This window comes from Barbatula barbatula (assembly GCF_947034865.1).
Source record: "Barbatula barbatula genome assembly, chromosome: 20".
Lineage (NCBI taxonomy): Eukaryota > Metazoa > Chordata > Actinopteri > Cypriniformes > Nemacheilidae > Barbatula > Barbatula barbatula.
In genome coordinates this window covers 7790354-7811740 of record NC_136783.1, presented here as the reverse complement: position 1 = coordinate 7811740, position 21387 = coordinate 7790354, and the positions used below count along the sequence as shown (strand labels likewise).

Genomic DNA, 21387 nt, shown 5'->3' with positions numbered 1-21387 from the left:
TTGTTTTTGATCATATCAGATAAAATAACAATGTATTATAAATTCACACTTTATGATACAGTTACAAGCGTATACACACCGAACTCTTGCACGGTGTATTTATTAAATGCACAAATATGTTATACATTTCTCAACATTAACATCCAACCATGCACATAAGTAAGACTGCAAACTCCAGTTTACTTATTTTATCTATAATAAATAGTACATTCAAAGTAGGCTATTTTGAAGTACAGTAACGGATATTGTAGTGCTTTCAGATGCAGTACTGGCTTTAATTTTGCTTAACTAAAGTGCAACAAAAAGACTAGTAAAAATAATAATAATAAATACAAATGTTTACTACTTGAAGGCAGTTTCTGAGTTTGACGCCAGCTCCACACCATGCATTTGACCTTACGGTATATACAGAAATAAGAGCTCACGGTCATGTAACATGTCCAGCAAAAAGGACGTTCAAATGATTTGCACAGAATAAATACTAAATAAAAATGTGCATCATGACAATTCATGCTTACGCAGAAATATCATGACATTTGTTTAGCCAACTTCAAGTTTCAGAATAGAAAATAAATGATTCATAAAAAAAGCAGATTTGAATGCCTGAATGATCACTTTGATTGATATAGTGGTGAATATTTGGCCATTTTCTAATCGTCCCTGTATAGTATACCAGTGTCGGCGTGTCACAATTTCATACATTCTTGGAGCAAACACTTTTGTTTAACCACAAGTTTAAATGATTCAGATTGCACCTACTTCCCAGAAAGCTTATTTGTAAAATCGGCCATTAAAACTCTTTTATCTGTCAACCAATAACTGAATGACTTGAATGATTGCTTTTAAATTAACATTTGGTTCACAGATAACGAACAGAGATAAGGCACCAAACATGGAACAGCCACAATGCTGCTCAGATCTTCACTGTTCAAATGTGTCTGTCTTCACATTTTGCTGTCCTTTGTTTTGCTATTGACGACAAACAGCGCTGATTGGTCTTTGGACGTATGGTGTCCTGCAGGCTTGGATCCATTAGCGGCCTGGCCAACAGCTTCCATCTGAATCTGCTGCGTCTGCTTTCTTGAGACAGATGGACTGTTTGATCTGCTTTTTCTTGTCTTTGAGCCGGCCGGCCGAGGCTCGGGTGCTGGTCTCGATTGAGCAGCCTGATCTGTGGAGGCAAATGTGGGGGAAAGCGGTCTGTTGGGTTTCTCTAATCGGAGATGAGTGGGTCGCTGAGGTCTGCTGGGTTGAGCTGCTGCACATCCGCCGTTTACCTCGACCTGCCTGAGCTGATCGTCATCCGTCTGCTCTTTAGCAAAGTTAACAAACACCTGCAAGGAAGAAACATCCCTTTTACTTCAGAGTGATGTAATTCGAGTGAAGCCATCACAGGACTGACAATTTGAGATCAATAGCGTGAAGTTGATCCGGATCCTCTTTATCTTTATACCATCATTATAAACTCACCTGATCCAGTGTAGTCTGTGACACAGAGTATTCAGCTATTCCCAACTCCTCATAGGAATTTGACAGAACCTCAAAGACATGAGCAGGTGAACAGGCCTGTGACGGGAGCTGATAATGGAGAACATTCTGATGTCTCTCCTTCAGCTGAATCCCAGGGAAAGAGTTCTGGATGTAGGTGTCCACCGGACAAGGTTCTTTAGTCGGAGCGGACAAGCGGAGGATAATAGTATAACCGTCTCCAAACCTGGCAGAAGAACAGAAATAACAAAATGGACATGGTAAGACTTTATTTACTGAGAGCAAACTGAGATGCACAGGAGTATTTAGTAAGATTTAAATGATGATGATTGTGTTAAAAATACTCATTCTTTACTACTGCAGTATGCTGCATGTACTGTATAGTGTGCATTGTATTTCTATTTAAGTGATAGTTGCCCCAAATGTTTTAAATCATTTATTCAATATCCACTGTATGCAGAGAGTCCTTTAAGTCCAAAATATCTTCTCTTGTGTTAAAAGGGTCATATACAGGTTTTATAAATGACGATTTCTATAAATTACGTTTATTTCTGAACTATCCCTTTTACACATTTTTACCCAAAACCAAATGTAAATTGCTCAATACCCTTAAATACAGTATGCATTATATACTGTAGTACTTACCTGTACATACAGGTCAGTTTGTAGCAAGCAGTGTGTTGTGTTTTATCATGAAAACCTGTTACCTGTTCTTCAGGTGCTGAACTGAGCCCAGACACTGGAATCTGCCGTTCACCATGATGGCCATTCGGGTACACAGAGCCTCACATTCTTCCATACTGTACAGAAAGGAAAACCATTCAAGAATCATTGAAATGAACCGCACACCTTTCATTTGCATTTATTTGAGTTCTGACCCATGCTCTCTTTGGAAGAACTTATCTGAAGCTAGTGGGATAAATGGTGAAATGTCTATAAGTAGACCACCCATAATTATTGCCCTACAGGTAAATCATTTTTGCACACAAACATGTACACAAGCCTCTCAGGCTAGCCTACATGTGTTTGGGATCGTTCACCTTCAAAATAAACATTTTGTCATTACTTACTCTTGCATTTCAACACAAAAGAAGATCTTTTGGCAAGTGTTGGTAACAGAAAACCGTTTGTCCCTATTGACTCGCATTGGTTTTGTGTCCATACAATAGAAGTGAATGGGGACCAAAGAAAGAATAAAGAAAGTCAAGAAGGTTTAACATAGTGAGTAAATAATGACAGAAGTTTCATTTTGAAGGCGAACTGTTCTTTTAAGGAGATGCTAGTAATTGGATTTTCCAAAGTTTGCACAGTTCATGGCATTGAATATTTAAACAATATCTCTGTTTTGTTTTGAACTATAAAGATAAAGTCATTGAGATGTGCTTATGGACATGAACACTGGCTTTACATGTCAGTCGTCCTATCCAGTCTGGACAGTTCTTGGTTGGAATAAGTTGTAATGTGGTTATGCTTAGATGGTCGGGGTTGAAGCTACAACAGTGCCCCTACCTGTGGGAAGTGAGAACAACAGCTCGCCCCTCCTTGATAACACTGAGGATACAGTTCCAAAGAAAGCGTTTGGCTTTCGGGTCCATACCGGTCGTGGGTTCGTCCTGAGAAACACACATCATGAGTCATTCCCAACCACAACAACTCATTCAGCAGTTCTGCACAAAACGTGCGTGCGAAATCATTGATTTACGATCTGTGTTTCTAAGGTTAATAACAAGAATGACACATCAAAACAGACAATTGTTTTACAGGTGCGAATTTGCCATCATACCAGGAAAATGACAGGCGCAGCTCCAATGAGGGAAATGGCGGTTGAGAGTTTGCGTTTATTTCCTCCACTGTATCCGCCAGCCTCTCTATCTGCATACTGACTGAGACCCAGCTTCTGTATGCCCCACTGCGCCACCTACATGACAGACAAACAACACCCGTTATTTAGCCACAGTTTTAAGTGTGACTGCTGCCATCTGAACCTTGGTGCACACCAAAACCACTGAAAAGATGGGTCAGGGTCAACTTGTGCAGTTACTGAGATATGAGCTCAACATGGTCCATCTGAACAAGGCAAAAACAGGAAGATGTGACCCTTAAAATCACAAGATCTGATAACATAGAAAGAGCGTTTCATTTTGGAGCCTTGTACCTTTGTGACATGAGCTTCTGGCACTCCTCTGAGGCGAGCGTAAAACTCAAGGTGCTCTCGGCCCGTCAGCAGGTTGCTGATGGCGTCAAACTGAGGACAGTAGCCCATCAGCTGATGAACCTTCTCCATTTCTGTAAGAACACTGAGGAAAAACAAGAACTGTGAAGAGATTTTACATTTCACATTCCTAACCCAAGATATAAACAGTTCAGAATATAATTATTACAATCGACAGCTGAAAAGACCGAGCAGAGATGATGGGGATCAAACCTGTGGTTGCTAAGAAACGCTTCTCCATAAGTGATGCTGGTGTCTCCAGTCAACATACGGAAGGTTGAGGTTTTTCCTGCCCCGTTTACACCCAGAAGTCCAAAACACTGCCATGTAAGAATAAAACATGTGAAATCTTGTTACGAGAAATTCATGCAGGGAAAGCCAAGAACTGTGAAGGGTTCAGCTACAGTTTTTCTCAGACAAGGTTTTAATAGTTTACTAAAATGAAACCTATTAAAGGCGCAGTTTGTAAAATCCACCGCTAGAGGATTCAAAACTGTTAAAAACAACAACAACGGCTTAGCTTCGTGACGCTGTGAAGGAGCGTGGAATAATGGGAACTGTCGTCTTCAACTCTCACCAATAAAGTTAAAGAAATTACTTATCCAATGAAACAAGTCATCTCAAAATGTATAAAAGACATGGAGGTAACTTGTGCATTTTGTAACGTGGAGATAAAACATTAAACCATAAAACATTTGTTTCATGAATATGTATTTTCACAAGTATAAGGAGTGATATTGAGTATCATATATTTAAACAAACAAAATTTAAGATCAGCTTTTTTAGTAAAGACATATTCTTGTTGTATGAAAGTACTAGTTTAGAGGAGCCTACTGGTCATGTATGGTAAATTGCACATACACAGACAAAAATGTGCGAATAATAAACCCAACATCGTATGATTTAAAAATTTAGTTAGGACATTATTTTGAGTCTCTTAAAGATATTATTAACAAAAATGCAAAAAGATTGTATAGGATTCTTAAAATGTTATCCTTTACACATTTCAATAAATGTATATTGTTGTAATTTTCCAGTTTTTTTTCTCTTTCTTCGTTGGATCTTTACTGCTATTATACATATAAAGTTGAATATGATGTGATCCTCCATTTATGTATGTTTGTGACGTTCTTGAATAAAAGCATATCAAAGAAAATTGTCGTCTTCAACTCCACCACATATAATCAATTAGATGTGTATGAGAAGTCATGTTTTTGGATGATGTAAAATAATAAAGTTTAATAAATGCTGCATTTGATGACTTGATTTTATTTCATTATAATGAATTAGATGCATGAGACGTAATTCATTAAATGAATTGATTAGCATTATTTAGTCAGATGATCTGAAAAAGTAAATATATACAGTACATGACAATATATACGTGACACTTTGTGCACGAGACTGGTTTCTACGGCAGTAGAAGCGGAAACTGAAGGTAACGCCTGAGACTGTGTTATTAGGGAGATGCAAGGACTGGAGAAAGCATAACGGCTTACACCACACATCACGTGAGGCATCTCAGCCAATCATTTAACAGACTCTAGTCTCCTTTCCGGCATGACGCTGAAGGTGTCTAGTGTCTTTGGTAACGCAGATATGACGCCATTGACAGACAAAATACATAAAACTGGCCTAGTGGTTATTGAATATTTTGCTGCAAAAAAGTTACAAACTGCACCTTTAAAACATTTCTGTTTGTTGAAATCCAAATATTGGAGAAAATATAAAAACTTGTGTGAAATGGTGCCTCAACAGTAAAGTGAAATATGTTCAAAGTTGAGGCACTAAAATGTTTGATTATTTAAAGTAATTAATTATAATAATTTTTTTAAGTAATTGATTATTATTGGCAATTTAAAATGATTAAGATGTATTAAGTACTGGAAATAAATAAAAAGTAAACAAAAACAATAAAAATAAACATAGCAACATAAATTTTTTTATTAATCTAATGACAGGCACATAAATGAAATCAAAACGACACTAAAACTAAACACACAACTATAATAACTCAAGAGGGACAGTGACTTTAACTCACCTCTCCTCGAGGAATTCCCAAGCAAAGTCGGTTCACTGCTGGCTTCCTGCCTGCCTTATACACCTACACAACCACAAACAATATATATATATATATATATATATATGTCATCCTCTAATGGATCAAACAACATTGCTTGCAAACATTTTACTCTCCAACAGCAGTTTGTGTAGTATTTTGGTGCGGTTCCGTACCTTACTCAGGTCTGTGAGGGTGAGAATGTCTCCCTGAGCTCTACCATTCTTCACTCGTTCCCTTTCTCTAGCCACATCTTCATCCTCTGTGCCAATAGGAGGCAGCACAAACCCTGACCACCGGCTGGAAGCATAACAAATATCAAGAACAACCATGCAGACGCATACAATATTACATTTATTCAGCGTCTAGAAAAAACGACGTACCTCAATTTAATGAAGAATTTATACTGCAGCAGAATAGTGAAGATGAAAAACACAATGCCCTCCATCGCCATGGCAAACAAGTTCTTTCCCACGAAATCCCAGGATAAAGGCTCCAGGTTCTGTTTGGTTCCTGAAGACAACAAATATCCACAAAAATTACAAATAAGTAACAACTCAACAAATAATGCCCATAGCAGAAATATTCATGGTGAAGAAAGAAATGTTACCCAGCCGCTGAAATGCATCTGCCATAGCCTGGTTCTTGGCCATATCAATGAGACCTCGACCCAGACAGAAGTGAGGGAAGATCAGGAAGACCTTCTTTAGGATTCTGTTGACCTCATTCAGATGCTGACAATGCAACATAAGGACAAATTGGATATATTTTATTATACAGTATATAATATATATGAAGAAAATGCAACGCTCATCCACATTGTTCAACACTTACAACATGTAAACATACTATAAATATGCACAGTAAAATGTTTCTCGATTTCTCGTTTCTCCTTTGTAAGTCTTGAACCCTTACCATAATCTAACCTTAAAATCATATGGTAATGGTACAGTAAGTTGATAAGGACATGCCCAAACCCAGCCCGAAGCCTCCATGCCGATTGTTTGATATGAATGTTGTTTTTCGGCCAATAATGAGGCTCATCCATGACTTGACATTGACTAACCTCATCAATAAAGAGCTCCAGGACGAATGTGGCAATGCTGCCGTTGATGCCGATGAACAGGTTGATGGAGGTGAGGACCACGTAAGCAGTGCTGGGAACTGAGAAGATGAAGGACGCCGGGTACATCAGTGGAGTGATGGACCAACTGCAACGCACACAACCAACACACTGTCAATATGACTGGTCACAACAGGTAAAGTATATTACAGATGGACAATCACTCAATGTTGAAGTTGGTTGACCATGTTATTCTTTCTGGTCACGCTAGTCAACAATTCTCCAGCATCATATCTAGTCAATCAATGAGCTCTTACCCATACAACAGCAGCAGAAGCACCAGCGCAGGTAGATTCTTCTCGGACACATATGATTCCTGCTGGAAGCTGATGAAGATCAGAACAACCATGGCGGCAGGAACTGTGTAGTTCAACTGCAACACAAGTGAAACACCTATATGGCCCCGATATATAAAAACCATGTCAACAGAACTCAGACTGCTCCAGAGCAGAACTAACCATGTCCCATATGTAGTTGGTGGTCCAGTACAGGATGGGCTTCACTCCACTGACAAACTGCAGGTGTTTAGATTTACTGACACGTTCCTCTATGAGAAACAACACGAAACTGGCGGGAACGAATGACATGGCGAAGATAACGCATATGGACACCAGGACGTCTACTGACGTGGTCATCCTGCAGAGATATCATCAGAGAAGATGGAAAACAATGAAAATGGAAAACCTAAAGAGAGAAAATAAACCGTAAACACACAGAGAGGTTACATACAAGGCCATCTCTGACAGCTGCTCTTTGGTGAGGTTGAGTGGATGATTGAATGCTGTTATTCCGTATTTGCGTCTTTCTAGGCCAGGTGGTAGGTTGGCACGAAGGAGTCCGTTGTGCATGGTGTTTACGAACGATGCCATGGCGTGCCATCCCTTATTATTGAACCAGACCTGGGAGGACACACGTCACACATAAATAAGGAGGTCTAGACTTGAGAGAAGACTGAAACAGGTATCTACCTCACCTTCACATTGTTTTGGCTGGTGAGGCCTTTGAGGACATCTGGAAGTCTGTGAAGTAGCTGATCGAAAGAGCTATTCTGCAAAACAAATACAGTATTATGGGACTTTCGAGAAAATGCGAGAATGATGTGGTCTGTTTGCTTATGTCGATCAAACCAACAAATAAAAAAACAAGTGACAAACCTCTGGAATACTGTAGCGTCTTCTAATGGCCAACACAGACTCTTCTGTGGGATGTGGTTCATCCACAGCCTGAGAGCTTTTGGCCCCCAGAGAAAAACCTCCATACCTGAGAAAAATCCATTAAATCAAACAGAAAATCCATGTTGTATGTTTGAAACTGTGAGTGTATGTAGATTTACTGTAACTCACCTAAATTCATTCACCCACTTCTTTGTCTTCATGCTGGGTAAAAATAAGAGAGGGGCGTTACACACCTGTGCTATCAAAAAAATTAACCCTGCATCCTAATTCACATACAATACATTCTAAATAGTATTCAAATGTCCTAAATCCTAATGCACACATTGCACATTATATATATGTAGTATACAACTATGTACATCCCAAAGCACCTGCTCTATTTTATGACATAGACACTTACCCACTCCCCTACACTATTTATAAATAGTTTAACCTTCCTTCTTTCCTATCTCTTTTCTTATTCGTATTCGCACAGTCGAAAAAAGCATTTCACTGCATGTCGTACTATGTATGGTTGTGTATGTGATGGATAAACTTTGAACTTGAACTTAAATCGTAGACGGCTATGCCATAATAAAAGCCTTGCATGCGTTACTTTTAGGGCATAGTCGACATAGACGAACTGGGATGCAGATTAGAACATTAAATAAAAATAGGTCATTCAACCTTTTCTTCAGAATCTGTGGATATGTTTTGATGAGGTAGTCAGAAATATTGCGTCCTGTCAAGTTCTGCAGGATATCACCAGTCAATCGTTTCATCTGTGGAGACAAAAGAGAGCATTCCAAAATCATGTCAAAGTATGACTGTAAGTGAAATAAAATATCATTTAAAAAAAATCATTTCATTTAAGCTACAATTTATTTCTCAACAACTGAATATGGAAAAGCCGGAAAATGTTGCGTCACAAATGATGGAAAATGTTGTCAACAGGAACATGTTCTTGTTTATATACATAGGCCTACTGTACAGAGTCGGAAAAAAAACTAGTAAAACTTTTACTAGTGGGTGCAGGACAATGTAGTTTATTTATGCAAGTGAGGATAGCAAAATAAAGTCAACGGGGACATATTACTTCATGCTTCATATAGTGAACTACCAGTAAAACCAAAAGTTATTCAGACACTTTGAGCTGGCCATGTTTTGCTAAAGGGTTTTATTTTTTCTTGAATTGCTAATGCGACCATTTTACACCACAGACTGAACAAAATTAAGCATTGCATGGACATTGGTTGCCACAAATTGGTATTATCTAATAGTGTACTTAACTTTAACAGCTCCCTAACTCCCTAATCCATTACATAGCTTTCTATCAAAGTTATCTGACATTATCAAGATGATGTCCATTTTATAAACTGTAGCGAATAAACTGATATGTGAGAAATGTTGAAGATATATAAATAAATATTGTTTTGACTGTAACTGACATATTATGAGATATTTTACATAATTGAGATGTATTTATGAAAAGAAAGATGAAAAGAGGACCTGTGGAGGTGGGAGGCCTCCAGCTCCTTCTGGGCATTCGGGTAGCATCCGGCGGATGTTCTCAGTACTGCACTCACAGTCAGGGGACGGGCGCTCAACGCTCCAGTTGCCTTTATTAAAGAGCTGCCACAAGCTGTAGGGAATCTGAGGCCGGAGAAACTTGGAATCGACGTCCTCTGAACATTCTGGGTCACTGAAAGCCCACAGTAAGGAATCATTGTCTAGCTCATACAGAAATATGAGGTTGTATCGCGAATAACAGAAATCATACCCGCTTGAGTTCATACATTTGGTCCCAAACCCAGGAGGTTCCAGAAGGGCATCCATAAGGTTCTGTATGTCCGGGTCGTGTGGGGCATCATTGCTTTATGTGGAACATACAACACATGAATAGATGTCAGCACGTGACCGCAGATGTTTCTTCCTCTGCTTCTAAAGAGTGTATACCTGAGAAAAGTGAACTGTTCTCCATACATCCACGGCTGAAGCTCCAGAGGTGGATACTTCCCAAATGGTGGGACAACGAGACTGAACAGTAGAGCAATGAGCACAAAAACTGCAGGCAGAACAATCTGAAAAACAATACAGAGATATATTTAACCGTATCAACATTACATTTATGCGTCGGAGGATCGTCATAATACACCAAATAAAATCACATTTTTTAAACAGACTTAGGAGTCTTAAAGGTACAGTTTGAATCTATGATAACCGTGTACCTGTGCGAAGATGCCTCTGCGACTGCGAAGAGCGTACTTCAGTCTCTTAGTGAAAAGTGCTCGCAGCTGCTGCCAGATGAGGAACCAGCCCGTGAGAGGATCTCCGCCCCCCTGACCCACTCCACTCAGCGGTTCAGTCTCCTGCGCCTCTGTGAAACACAAACACCTGACGATTAATCACGCATCATCACTGAGGTTCCGACCGGCTGCTGTCAACATTCACAACACTCTGCTTTGTGTCATTTTGTACCTGTCCTGATTGGCTTTTTCCGTCCTGCCGGTGAAGCAGAGGGAGGGACATAAAACATCTTTAAAATAACGGACACAGGCAAATCAAAGCCTCACACTTTTAGGAGTCATTTTTGTGCTGGCAGCCCATTAATTTTGTCAAGTAAAATGACATTTTAATGCATCCAAATGTTTACACCTTCTATTGAGTTTAGAATTAGTGTGTCTCAAATGATGTTATGTTGCCCGGATGGTTTGTGCACGCCTTTCAAGAATGTTACACACAGTCTTTTGTCACATGGAATATCTCTTTAAATGACCACACACCAGAAAACAAATGCTTCATTTGTATTTCATGATGTCTTTGGTTGCTAGATCATTTTTTGTTGACAAGTGAACATGAAAGACCAAAGCTGAAATGATTGAATAAATAAAATAAATGTTATAACAGGAAAATACATATATTGAATCATCTACTTAATTTTATGTAACATTTTTATCTATATATTTAATCTAGTAATTAAATGTATTTTTGTAATATGTTCTGTTTTTATGTGAATTATTATTTTCAGTACTATTTGAAGTTTATATTTTATACATTTCATTTTTTATTAAATCGCTATCTGTATTTATTTCTACTTTTAAATATTTCCATTTTTATTTATTTCCATTCTTATTTGTTTATTAATCTAAGGGGACACTTACTATAAAACTATAAATAAAATCACAAAATGAAAAAAATCTATTTGCATTTGATTTATCAAGTCAGTTATTTGCTTAATTGAATGACTTACATTTTTATTATTTTTGTATTATTGCAGTTTTGGTCCTTCATATTGGACCACTAATTCTAACACTGAATTGTTCTCTAAAATTTTATCTTTCAAGTGGCTGGCAATGCAAATCCAATTGTGGTACTGCATTATATCGATAAAATAAACGCAGCACTCTGTAAAGGCAGAGCGATGATACCAGCCGATGAATAATCGAAACGATCAGTGATTTAAAAAAAACATATTATGCTTTATAAACACAAAAGAGCGCTCACGACTTCAAGTAATACGTAATAACGATGAAAAGGTCACGCTTGAGGTTTGAAGGGCAGGGCAAAAAGATCCATCTCATCTTCTCCTCCATGTTCAAAATCGTCCGACAACGTTGTTTTACCTTTTAACTCCCTTTTTTTGTAAACGGCATCTGATTTAGTATTTGCACGTTCAACTTGTAAACACTGACCTCTGTACTTACGTCAAGCGTGACCTTTACGTATGACATGAAGTCGTGAGCGCGCTTTGCAGAACAGAGCAAGGCGAGCATTCGTGTTTATAAAGCATATAAATTTAAATTATTTTAGAAAATGACAGATCGTTTCGCTAGATAAGACCCTTACTCATCGTCCGGTATCGTTTAAAGTGCTTTGAAGCTGCACTGAAACTGTAATTTTGACCTTCAACCGTTTGGAGTCCATTGAAGCCAACTATATGGAGAATAATCCTGGAATGTTTTCATCAAAAACCTTAATTTCTTTTCGACTAAAGAAAAGATTACATAAACATCTTGGATCACAACACGGGTGAGCAAATTATCATGAAAATGTATGTTGAAAGTGAACGATACAGCAATAATATTAAGTAATAATTAAGAGGCCCATTACCTATATCTTTGTTCTCAGATGGTGCCCCCTGATGGCCTGGAGATGCTACGGGGTCCTCGGGGTCTGCATCCACATTGGTCTCCTCTGCCACCCGCAGAAAAATCTTAAAATATTTATGCATAGTTATACATTACAGTCTGGAAAAGCCCCTTCTGCCCAAATATTGATCTGTGGCGGGACGACATAATCATGTTACAGCAGCCAAGTAAATAAACCCTCTCAGATTGATCTGTTTATTTTTAGATATTGTCCGAACAAACAAAAACAGATTTAAGTAGGATTTCCTTGCGTGGTGCCAGAATGGGATAATGAAGTATTGAGGCCAAGCATGCCACAACCTTGGAGTTCAGACAGAAGTAAATCCTCTTTACAGACACGTAAGGGTATTGTTTTCCTCACTCTTTTAAGTCGGTTTGGATAAAAGCGTTATCTAAATGCCTAGATGTAATATAAATGTTTCAGGAGCAACCATCGCCTGTTATATCTGTGTAATCTCACCTCTTCTAACGTAGCGTCAGACAGCCCGTAACTGACCACACCGAACTCGCCCTGCCGCTTGTCCAGCTCGTGTAAAAAGATGGCTAGACTGCCGTCCTCAGAGGCAGCGTGAGGTAGGTTGATCACCGCCTCTCTGCCGATGTCCTCCACCAGCCGGGCAGCAGGGATGTACTGCTGTGCAAGAGTCACCAGGGTAGACACGTCTAGAGAAGAAGAGAGATAGGACAGATGAAAATTGTGTTAAAAATATATATTAATAAAAATACATGTAAAATAGATTTTAAATGATTCAGTAAAAGCCCCCCACAATACCACTAGAGCCCACCAGGGGCTGGGATGAACAGATTCGGCAATATCTTAAAACATGTACTGCAAACAATGCCAAAACAAATCTGTACCCACCAAATCCATTATCCTCACTGCCCAATCCAGTGTCATCACTCACAGACGAATCGCTGTCCTTAAACACAGAAACATTAGGAAAACATTTGAGAAATGTTATGTTACGTTAAAAGGCAGGAAATGTTTTTGAAATGATTGCTCCCATCCAAGCTTTACATGCAGAAACAACTAGCTCGACCATAGCAGGTCATTCACAGCTTGATTCCATGTTCTTAATATTATTACATAAAAAAACACTAAATACATTACATGTCAAATGTTGCACCTCTCTTGGATCGATTGGCATCATCTTACCTTGGTCACTACAGTGGAGTGCAGTTTGCCTGTGCTGGTGCTGCTGGGTGTCCTGTGCATGTCTCTCTTTACCAGTGTAAGGTAATACCCCATCCCCAGACGCGCCTTGAGAAAGAGAGGCGTGCCGCAGCAGCAAAGCTTGCCCTGGGAAATGATGGCGATGCGGTCACCCAGCAGATCAGCCTCGTCCATATAATGCGTGGACAGAACGATGGTGCGGCCTAAACAAAGGAGACCTTAAGTCTGGCATCTGACAAAAAAACATACTGCAATTCATGATGGCAAGACTGACCTTCACGATATTTGAGCAGAAGGTCCCAAATCCCACGTCGAGAGTAGGGGTCCACTCCGGCTGTGGGCTCATCCAACACCACCACCTTTGACCCGCCTATGAATGCAATGGCCACGGATAGTTTCCTTTGCATGCCACCTGCCGAGAAACAGAAGTAAAAACGAGTCTGTTTAGGTTAGATCCATTTTGATTTCACATTGACACTATGGGTGTGAAATGTACCTGAAAGGTTTTTGGTCTGCTCGTGGCGTTTGTGCTGCAAGCCCACATCCTCCAGAAGTGTGTTTATCTCTGCCTTAACCTGCTCCGTGTTCATGCCCTTCATCCGGCCGTAGAACCACACATGCTCCTCCACCGTCAGACTTCAAGAGTGCAACAGAGAAAATCGTAACGGATGTGTCTAATACCATTGCACATTTGAGTACATTATTGGATGTAAACTGGTGCCCTACATGTCAAAGAGGACGTTGTGTTGTGGACAAACTCCCAGAGTTTTGCGGATGATGTCCATATCAGTACGGATGTCCATTCCCTTCACATATATCGTACCAGCGGTGGGAGGAAACAGGCCTGTTAGAATTGACCTGTGAGATGAGAAAAATCATCATGAAGCCTTCAATGACTGCAGTACTGACTTAAACGTAAAAGCTTTTAGTTGAATTTGATATTTGCAACAATTTATTATTTAGGCCCTCACATGGTTGTTGTCTTGCCAGCACCATTGTGACCCAAAAAGGAAGTTATTTGGCCCTCATAGAACTTTACGTTAAGATGATTGACCGCAAGCTTGGCCCCTTTTTTGTAAATCTTTACCAGGTTTCGTATGGCAACTCCCAGAATGAGGTTTGTTGGCTCAGCTTCAATCCGATCTGTGAACAGAATTAAGAGTCAGCTGATCAAAAAGACCATTCACTTTTCATTCCAAGCACAACATCACTCATACTCTGAGGTTCTTACCGTCTATTTCCTCTCTAGGTGCTGGGGGAATTGGTAACCCCACCTCCAGTGGAACCCCACCCCAGTAATTCAACTGGAAGATAAAATACCAGGGTCTGGGGATCCCATATTGCCCTATAAAATACTTACAGTTACTGTCATATTTGTACACGGACTAATTCCACTCAACAACAATATGATAATCAATATACGATATGGTGTTATTAATAAGTCTGAATTTCTGTTCACACATGAAAGGACTCCTTACCTGGAAAGACAGCTTCTATATACCAGGTGGCCAATGCATAGATGACAGCATCTACATACAGCATCACGATGGCAGTGGTGAAATTGTAACCGTCTCCCTCCAAAGGACTGGATCTTAAATTAAACCACTGGATCCCAACCCCCTGTTCCTCATACTGAGAGAAATACTCACAGCCAAAGCCAAAGGCCACAGGAGACAGGAAGCTCTACGAGAGAACAAATCCCATCAGACATCTGTATAAAAATGTAGACTGTTTCTACCTTAGCAAGCATTTGGTCTCGAGCTCCTTAATGTCATTCATTCATTCATTGACACTTTATTAATTCATTCATTTATTCATTCACACTTCAATTGGCCATTTGTTCATTCATTCACTTTCTTATCGAGACTTCATTCATTTATTTATTCACACATCGTTCATTACTTTACTCACTCACTCACTCATACCTTACTTGTTCATTCATTTAGTGACACTTTGTTCATTTGTTCATTGTTATTAATTCATTGATTTACACTTCATTTGGTCTTTCTCATTGAAACTTCATTCATTCACTGTGACACTTCAGTCATTTGTTTGTTCACTCAATCAATTGTTGAGAATTCATTCATTCACACTTCATTCATTACACGCACGCACGCACACACACACACTCACACACTTCATTTGGTCATTTTTTCGTGCATTCACTTTGTTGTTGAGACTTCGACCATTCATTTATTCACACTTCGTTCATTCACTCATTCATTGTGACACTTCATTCATTCGTTCATTGGTTCTTATTTGTTCGTTCATTCATTCATTCACTTTTTGAGACTTTGTTCATGTATTTGTTTACACTTCATTCATTCATTCATTCATTCATTCATCGACAGTTCATGCATTGATTTATTTACTGACTCACTCAGAATGTTCCTCTCAGTAAGCTATCTTGTGCATTTGGAAGACTTTGAACAAAGCACAAAGCTCTCCTTTAAGCTTCAGAAGTGTGCAGTCTAACCTGGCTTTCAGAAAGTAGATGAAGGTTCTCACCGCTAAGATCCTGTGTGTACTGCTCAGATATTCCCTCCAGGCCACACACAGCACATACGGCAGGTACAGGGTGAAGTACACCAGCCCTCCGCATGCTGCTGCCAGGTTGGCACGTGAGAAGAACGTGCTGATGAGGAAACAAAGCATGATGGTGGCTGTAGCGAAAGCAGTGAGGAAGAAGAAGATGACGGCGGGGTCGCTGTATGGTAAAATATCTCCCACCTGCAGGAGGAAAAAAACTTGTAAAACTCTAAATTTGAAGACCAAGAGCCAAAAATTTTATGAATGTGGTCTATGACTTTTAGTTCTTAAGGACCATACATTTAACTATAATGCATATGGGGCACTACCAGTTTTTACCTTAAGGGCAGCGATAAGGAGTCCAGCACTGAAGAGGAAGGGCAGAAAACTGCTGATGAACCAGCTGAGCCACAGCATTCCAGAGCTCAATCCCATAGTACGCATGGTTTCCTTTAGACGAGCCTCTTTCTCGTACACCACACCTTTTATGATCATCGCCACAGAATAGATCCACGCCAGTGTCATAAACAGAGGTAAAGAACGATTCAGGACACGTATGAACCTAAGACACAGGAAATTAAAGTGCGGGTCACAATTGTATGAAGAATCAACAACAAACAGTGTTTTACATTTATGTGTTAGAAAATAAAGACAAAAATATTAACATTAAACAACTATTTTATATATGTAATAAAAGATAATAAAATAAAATAAATACAAATGTTGAAATGAGTAAATTTTTATTAAAAAAAAGTATATTAAATAAATGATTTTAATATAATAAAAGTTTAAATAAAGTAATTAAATAAAAATATTAAAATAACTAAAGTGTCACTCTAAATCACTGTGTCACTTTACCTATTTTATAGTGTAAAATCATACTTATCCAATAAGAATCAATAATTGTAAACACAGCATTAAATAAATATTATAAAACGAATACATAAAATCTTTATAAATGAAAATTGAATTGACTTGAATATGATGTAGAACTTACACATCATCCACGAAGCAGGGGTAAGGCATCTGCTGCACATATATGCCTGTGTTTGGCTCTTTTTCTGTGTGCAAACGAGTCACGGCTCTCTCTACCAAATCCTGCACGTAAATAAAACCACCCCAAACGTAGCGAAGGTCGCTGAACGGCTCAGCAGCCGGGCCTGGATCCCAAAACCTGTAACATCAGCGTGGTTACACTTGACCACTGACACCCTATGAGGTTTTAACTGATGTGCATTTCAATATACTTGTCTTTGATTTTGTTCGTCCGGGTTACGTCATCTATGTCCATGCGGATCTTATACTTCACATGAGGAGGCAGTGAGGATGATGAAGCATTTGGGAGGAGGAAGACGATTCCAGCCCAAAACTGCCGATCTTCAAGCAGCTCCAGAGCTCGCTCGACCAGCTGACCCTCAGTGGCCACACCCTCCAGTTTATTTAAAGAAAAACACTGGACGTATAGAGAACACACATTAAGATGTGCCATATCACAGGACTACTTCCCATAACTTCTGCAAGTCTCGTTTTATTACCTTAGTAAGCTCTGACAGAGTGCTGATGGTGTTGTTTAAATCTTGGTAAAGATGCAGCCAGGTGGGCGGAGCTCCATCCTTACGGGGCGTGTCCGGGTCAGGTGTGGAGAGAAAATGGGCGATACGAGAGGCCGTCCAGGAGGTGCTCACCAAGCGCAGGTTCACAAGCACTGCCACCTCGGGTCTACTGAGTAGATCCTGTAGAAGTCGAATTTCCATGCTGCTCTCCATGAAGGTTTTGATTCTGGGACCTACTTCCTTCCACGCCTCCATCACCTCATTCAGAATCTGGAAGTCCTGAAACGTCTTGTTCACCTGGATGAAAATCTCAAGGTTACACAGAAAGACAACAGATATTCAAGCAGGAGGGGAGGCGGGGCAGAGTAAAGGGGGCGGTACCTCTGCCATGACAGCACGGGTGATTGGCGTGTCTGGTGTGTAAAGCAACTTCCCGATAAACAGCGGTTTGACGCCACGCCACACGATCCGTGAGAGAGGGTTTGACTCAAGGCTTCGGATTAAGTTTTCACAAAATGGAGCTAAAAGAAAATAAAGCCTTTTATTAGTATTATTATATTGTTTACATTATAGTATTTATAGAATACAAAACATTTATATATATTTGTGTTTTATTATATAATATAAACAATACAAATATTTTGATTATTTACATTTAGTGAAACTAAGCTGATAGATTGAAAGCATAAACACACTCACTGGTGCTGTTGTCATTTTCTAGGTCCTTTTCCTCTGACCCATTTCTCCCCAGGAATGATTTAATGTCGTGGTCCTCATACCAGTTGAATGATGGGATTCTCTCTCCACCCACCTCCGGGTGTCCACACATGATCCTGGAGAAGGCACGAAAGCTCTCGCGTGGCAGAGCGGATCGGTTTGCGGGTGTTAAAAGCCTTAGTTCAGCGTTTAGCTGTGAGAAACTGGACAGAGAGGAGACCTAACAAAAAGAGAGGTAGAATCTGTGATGTGCAAAACGGAAGTCTAGCATCATTAACATCATAAGATCCCACAGTCACATACTTCATCCATAACGGTGGCCAGTTCCTGAGACACAGAGGACACGGCACTGCTGAGGACTCGCAGATCAGCCACGTTTGCTCTCAATCGTTCTCTCTGAAAAGAAAAACACAAGAATAATATACAAATTTAGACGGGATTTACTGCTACAAAGTATTTATTATTTGATTGTAATGCAAATTGGGTTGGAGCGTTAATTCACTAACCGTGAGGATCTTTCTAAAGTCCAGTTGGGAGAGAAAGATCTGCTCCACTCTCTGCATTATATCTGATGGGACCGCACACAGTGCCCCCTGCAGCTCAGGGAAAGAATCTCCATCTTTAACTGTGAGGTAATGGCTCAAGAGAGACACGTTACAGACGACGTCAGACAGACGCAACCCTCCACCTGCTAACGCCACCTTGAGAACATCACATTAAGAAAAAGACGTTAAAGGCCCTATGAACTGGAAGTTGTGATTGATTTCACTTCCATATTTGACGCATTTCCGAGTGAAATGAAATTTCTAATGAGAAAAATAGTGGCCGTGGCTTTCATCTTTCTCTGCGATTTGATTGGATGTAGAAAAACAGATGTTGTATTTTTTAAATGGAACTGGCAGCAGACTCACATTTGAAGGGGAGGAGTTAACGGATGCTCCGCCCAAGCCGTCTAACATATGTCATTTAAGATGGATAATTATTACAGGGCATTTTCAGATTTGAACTTAAGGTTATGAGGGCACACAAATTATAAAAAGAGAATTACCCACATCGATAAACTATTTACAATAAACGCTGCAATATTTAATTAACAAAATGGCATTTTCATTTTTTATCTCACTGGTACTTTAATGTGGAGCGATAACAAAACAACAGCAATGTCATATCAACAATAACATATTACTGCTAAACATGTCCCGAATGTTTAACCTATCAACTAAAAATGTAAGACTTTAAAGGAAGATCTTTTTTCTCACCACTTGAAGGTTGAGTCGTGCCCTCAGGAGCTGATCAACATTTTCTGAGGGGATGCTGGTGTTTGACCTCAGGAAGGATGTGAAGCTTTCATTAGCTCTCAGATATTCACCAACTGGAAGATCTTTAGATGTGTGACAATCGAAAAGAAAATGTCACAAGCTTTCACTGAAACACACTATTCATGTTTTACAAAGAAAACATTCTTAGCTCATTGCACAATGTTAAATCCTGTTGATAATCTTTGCAAAAGGTTTATCCAGCTGTTCCTTTAAACGACACATTTTGCTCTGGATTTGCAGGGCATGAGCAAGACATTAAATTTGCTTGTGCTGTGCCCATTAAAAATACACACAACAGAGGAATGTGGGCGTTCTCTGGGCAAAAAACTGCCTGACCCTAACATTGCAGGAAAAAATTATTTCATAGTTAAAGAAACGTCTGAAAACTCAAGCTACTCTATCAACTTCTCAGATGTTTCTCCAAAACTTATGAGAAATAAAAACAGACATAGATTTGTGTTGAGATGCAAGAATTTGACAAGAAATGCTGAATTCATGTAGAAATGTCTCATTTTTTGAGCACAGTGCGAACCATTTCTGAGATCTCTCCTGGAGCTTTAGCAAAGACGTATGTAAGATTACTCCAGTCAGAAAAGTAAAACAACTGAAATAATATAGAGATCTCATTTGTGTTTTTTATCCATGTGGGCTTTTACAATAGGACTTAACATCATCATTAATGTCATACTTGGCCAGGCATCAGGTCTCTCCCCGAGTCTCTGGACTGCTAGCGACATGTCTTGTAGGCCAGAGAGAGCCGTCTGGTTTCCACTGACACTGAGGATGGTCCTGAGATCGACTAAAAGTCGCGAGAGTCTATGAACAAGGGAATAAATCTTCATTAAGGACTAAGGTCAAAATGCATAAATGACAATACACTGTTTGAGATTACAGTGGGAGGACTCACACAGAGTTGTCGAAGTTGCTCACTCGGCCGGGCGTCTCCCCAGGCGTGGGCTGATGAAAGCAAGGGTTGTTGATATTGCAGATGATGCCCTGAAGCCATGCCAGCGTGCCAGCCGATGGAAGTGCCTTGTTTGGAAAGTGACCTGAAACATTACAAACACAAAAACAATAGAACAACAATTCGTATCTGTGATTTTGATAAAAATGTCAAAGCTAGCTGTCAGAAAGGTCACCGGTCAGTAAAAACAATGTCACCGAGGCTCAATAAGGTCCTGATTTTCACAGCGGCTAATCTGCTTAACTGCCACGCCACCTGCCAAAACGGAACGGAAACACAAGAGAAGTCACTTACACTGGCTCTGTTTATACGCCGGGTGTGACTGACGGACCGCGATGAGGATGAGGAAGAGAAAGAGCGGCCAGAGGAGTTCAATGACCAGTTGGACCTGTAAAGAAAGATGACCGCTTTGTTTAAGCAGATCTTACACAGTAGACAGACGGTCCAGTAAGTGTGTGAGAGTGCTGTGGTTGGGATAAAGCGGTCACACCTTGTTTCTCCTGCGGTACGTGAAGTTTTTCCACAACAACAGGTACAGCTGAGTTCCAATGGTCATGATGGAAGGCACAGATCTATACTGCCATGGTCACGCAGGAAACCTACAATATAGGAATAAATAGCATTACCACGGTTAAAAAAACAATCCTACAACTGAACAAATGAAGCATGAACAGGTAGTTAAAAGACACGATCTCCAGCTTTGACCGTCACTCCTTGATCATGAAATCCTCATTATCCTAATAGGCTTTAAGACTATGAGAATGTCTTACAAATACAAGACAACCATTTAACATAAATAGAATATAACAGAAATGTTATTTGAATAACATGTATTTCTTATTGTCACTGTTAAATAGCTTAACCAGCTACAGAAAAAGACAAATATTACACATGGTGCATGTAGTATGGCACACCCGATGGCACATTATGTGCAATGTGTTGTTTCA

General features: G+C 39.7%; 1 protein-coding gene across 1 annotated transcript; it reads right to left on the bottom strand.

The window, feature by feature from the left end:
• Positions 1–17: 17 nt before the first annotated feature.
• abca7 (ATP-binding cassette, sub-family A (ABC1), member 7) lies at positions 18–21041 on the bottom strand. Its single transcript, XM_079482826.1, has 47 exons — positions 20931–21041; positions 20735–20828; positions 20384–20525; positions 20165–20292; positions 19417–19538; positions 18664–18858; positions 18461–18553; positions 18140–18377; positions 17822–17961; positions 17423–17737; positions 17135–17340; positions 16885–17061; positions 16227–16449; positions 15867–16088; positions 14837–15041; positions 14590–14703; positions 14330–14501; positions 14085–14216; positions 13855–13994; positions 13633–13770; positions 13341–13561; positions 13047–13104; positions 12645–12847; positions 12147–12249; positions 10265–10413; positions 9993–10117; positions 9817–9909; positions 9546–9738; positions 8724–8818; positions 8226–8258; positions 8037–8142; positions 7856–7930; positions 7612–7781; positions 7341–7518; positions 7140–7255; positions 6826–6970; positions 6370–6493; positions 6143–6272; positions 5936–6059; positions 5742–5804; positions 3914–4020; positions 3644–3785; positions 3272–3406; positions 2998–3101; positions 2196–2288; positions 1471–1714; positions 18–1334 (listed from the first exon to the last, which is right to left on the bottom strand). Exons 1-47 carry the CDS (start codon positions 20994–20996, stop codon positions 945–947), a joined length of 6981 nt encoding a protein of 2326 aa, XP_079338952.1. The 5' UTR covers positions 20997–21041; the 3' UTR covers positions 18–944.
• Between the last annotated feature and the right edge of the window lie 346 nt (positions 21042–21387).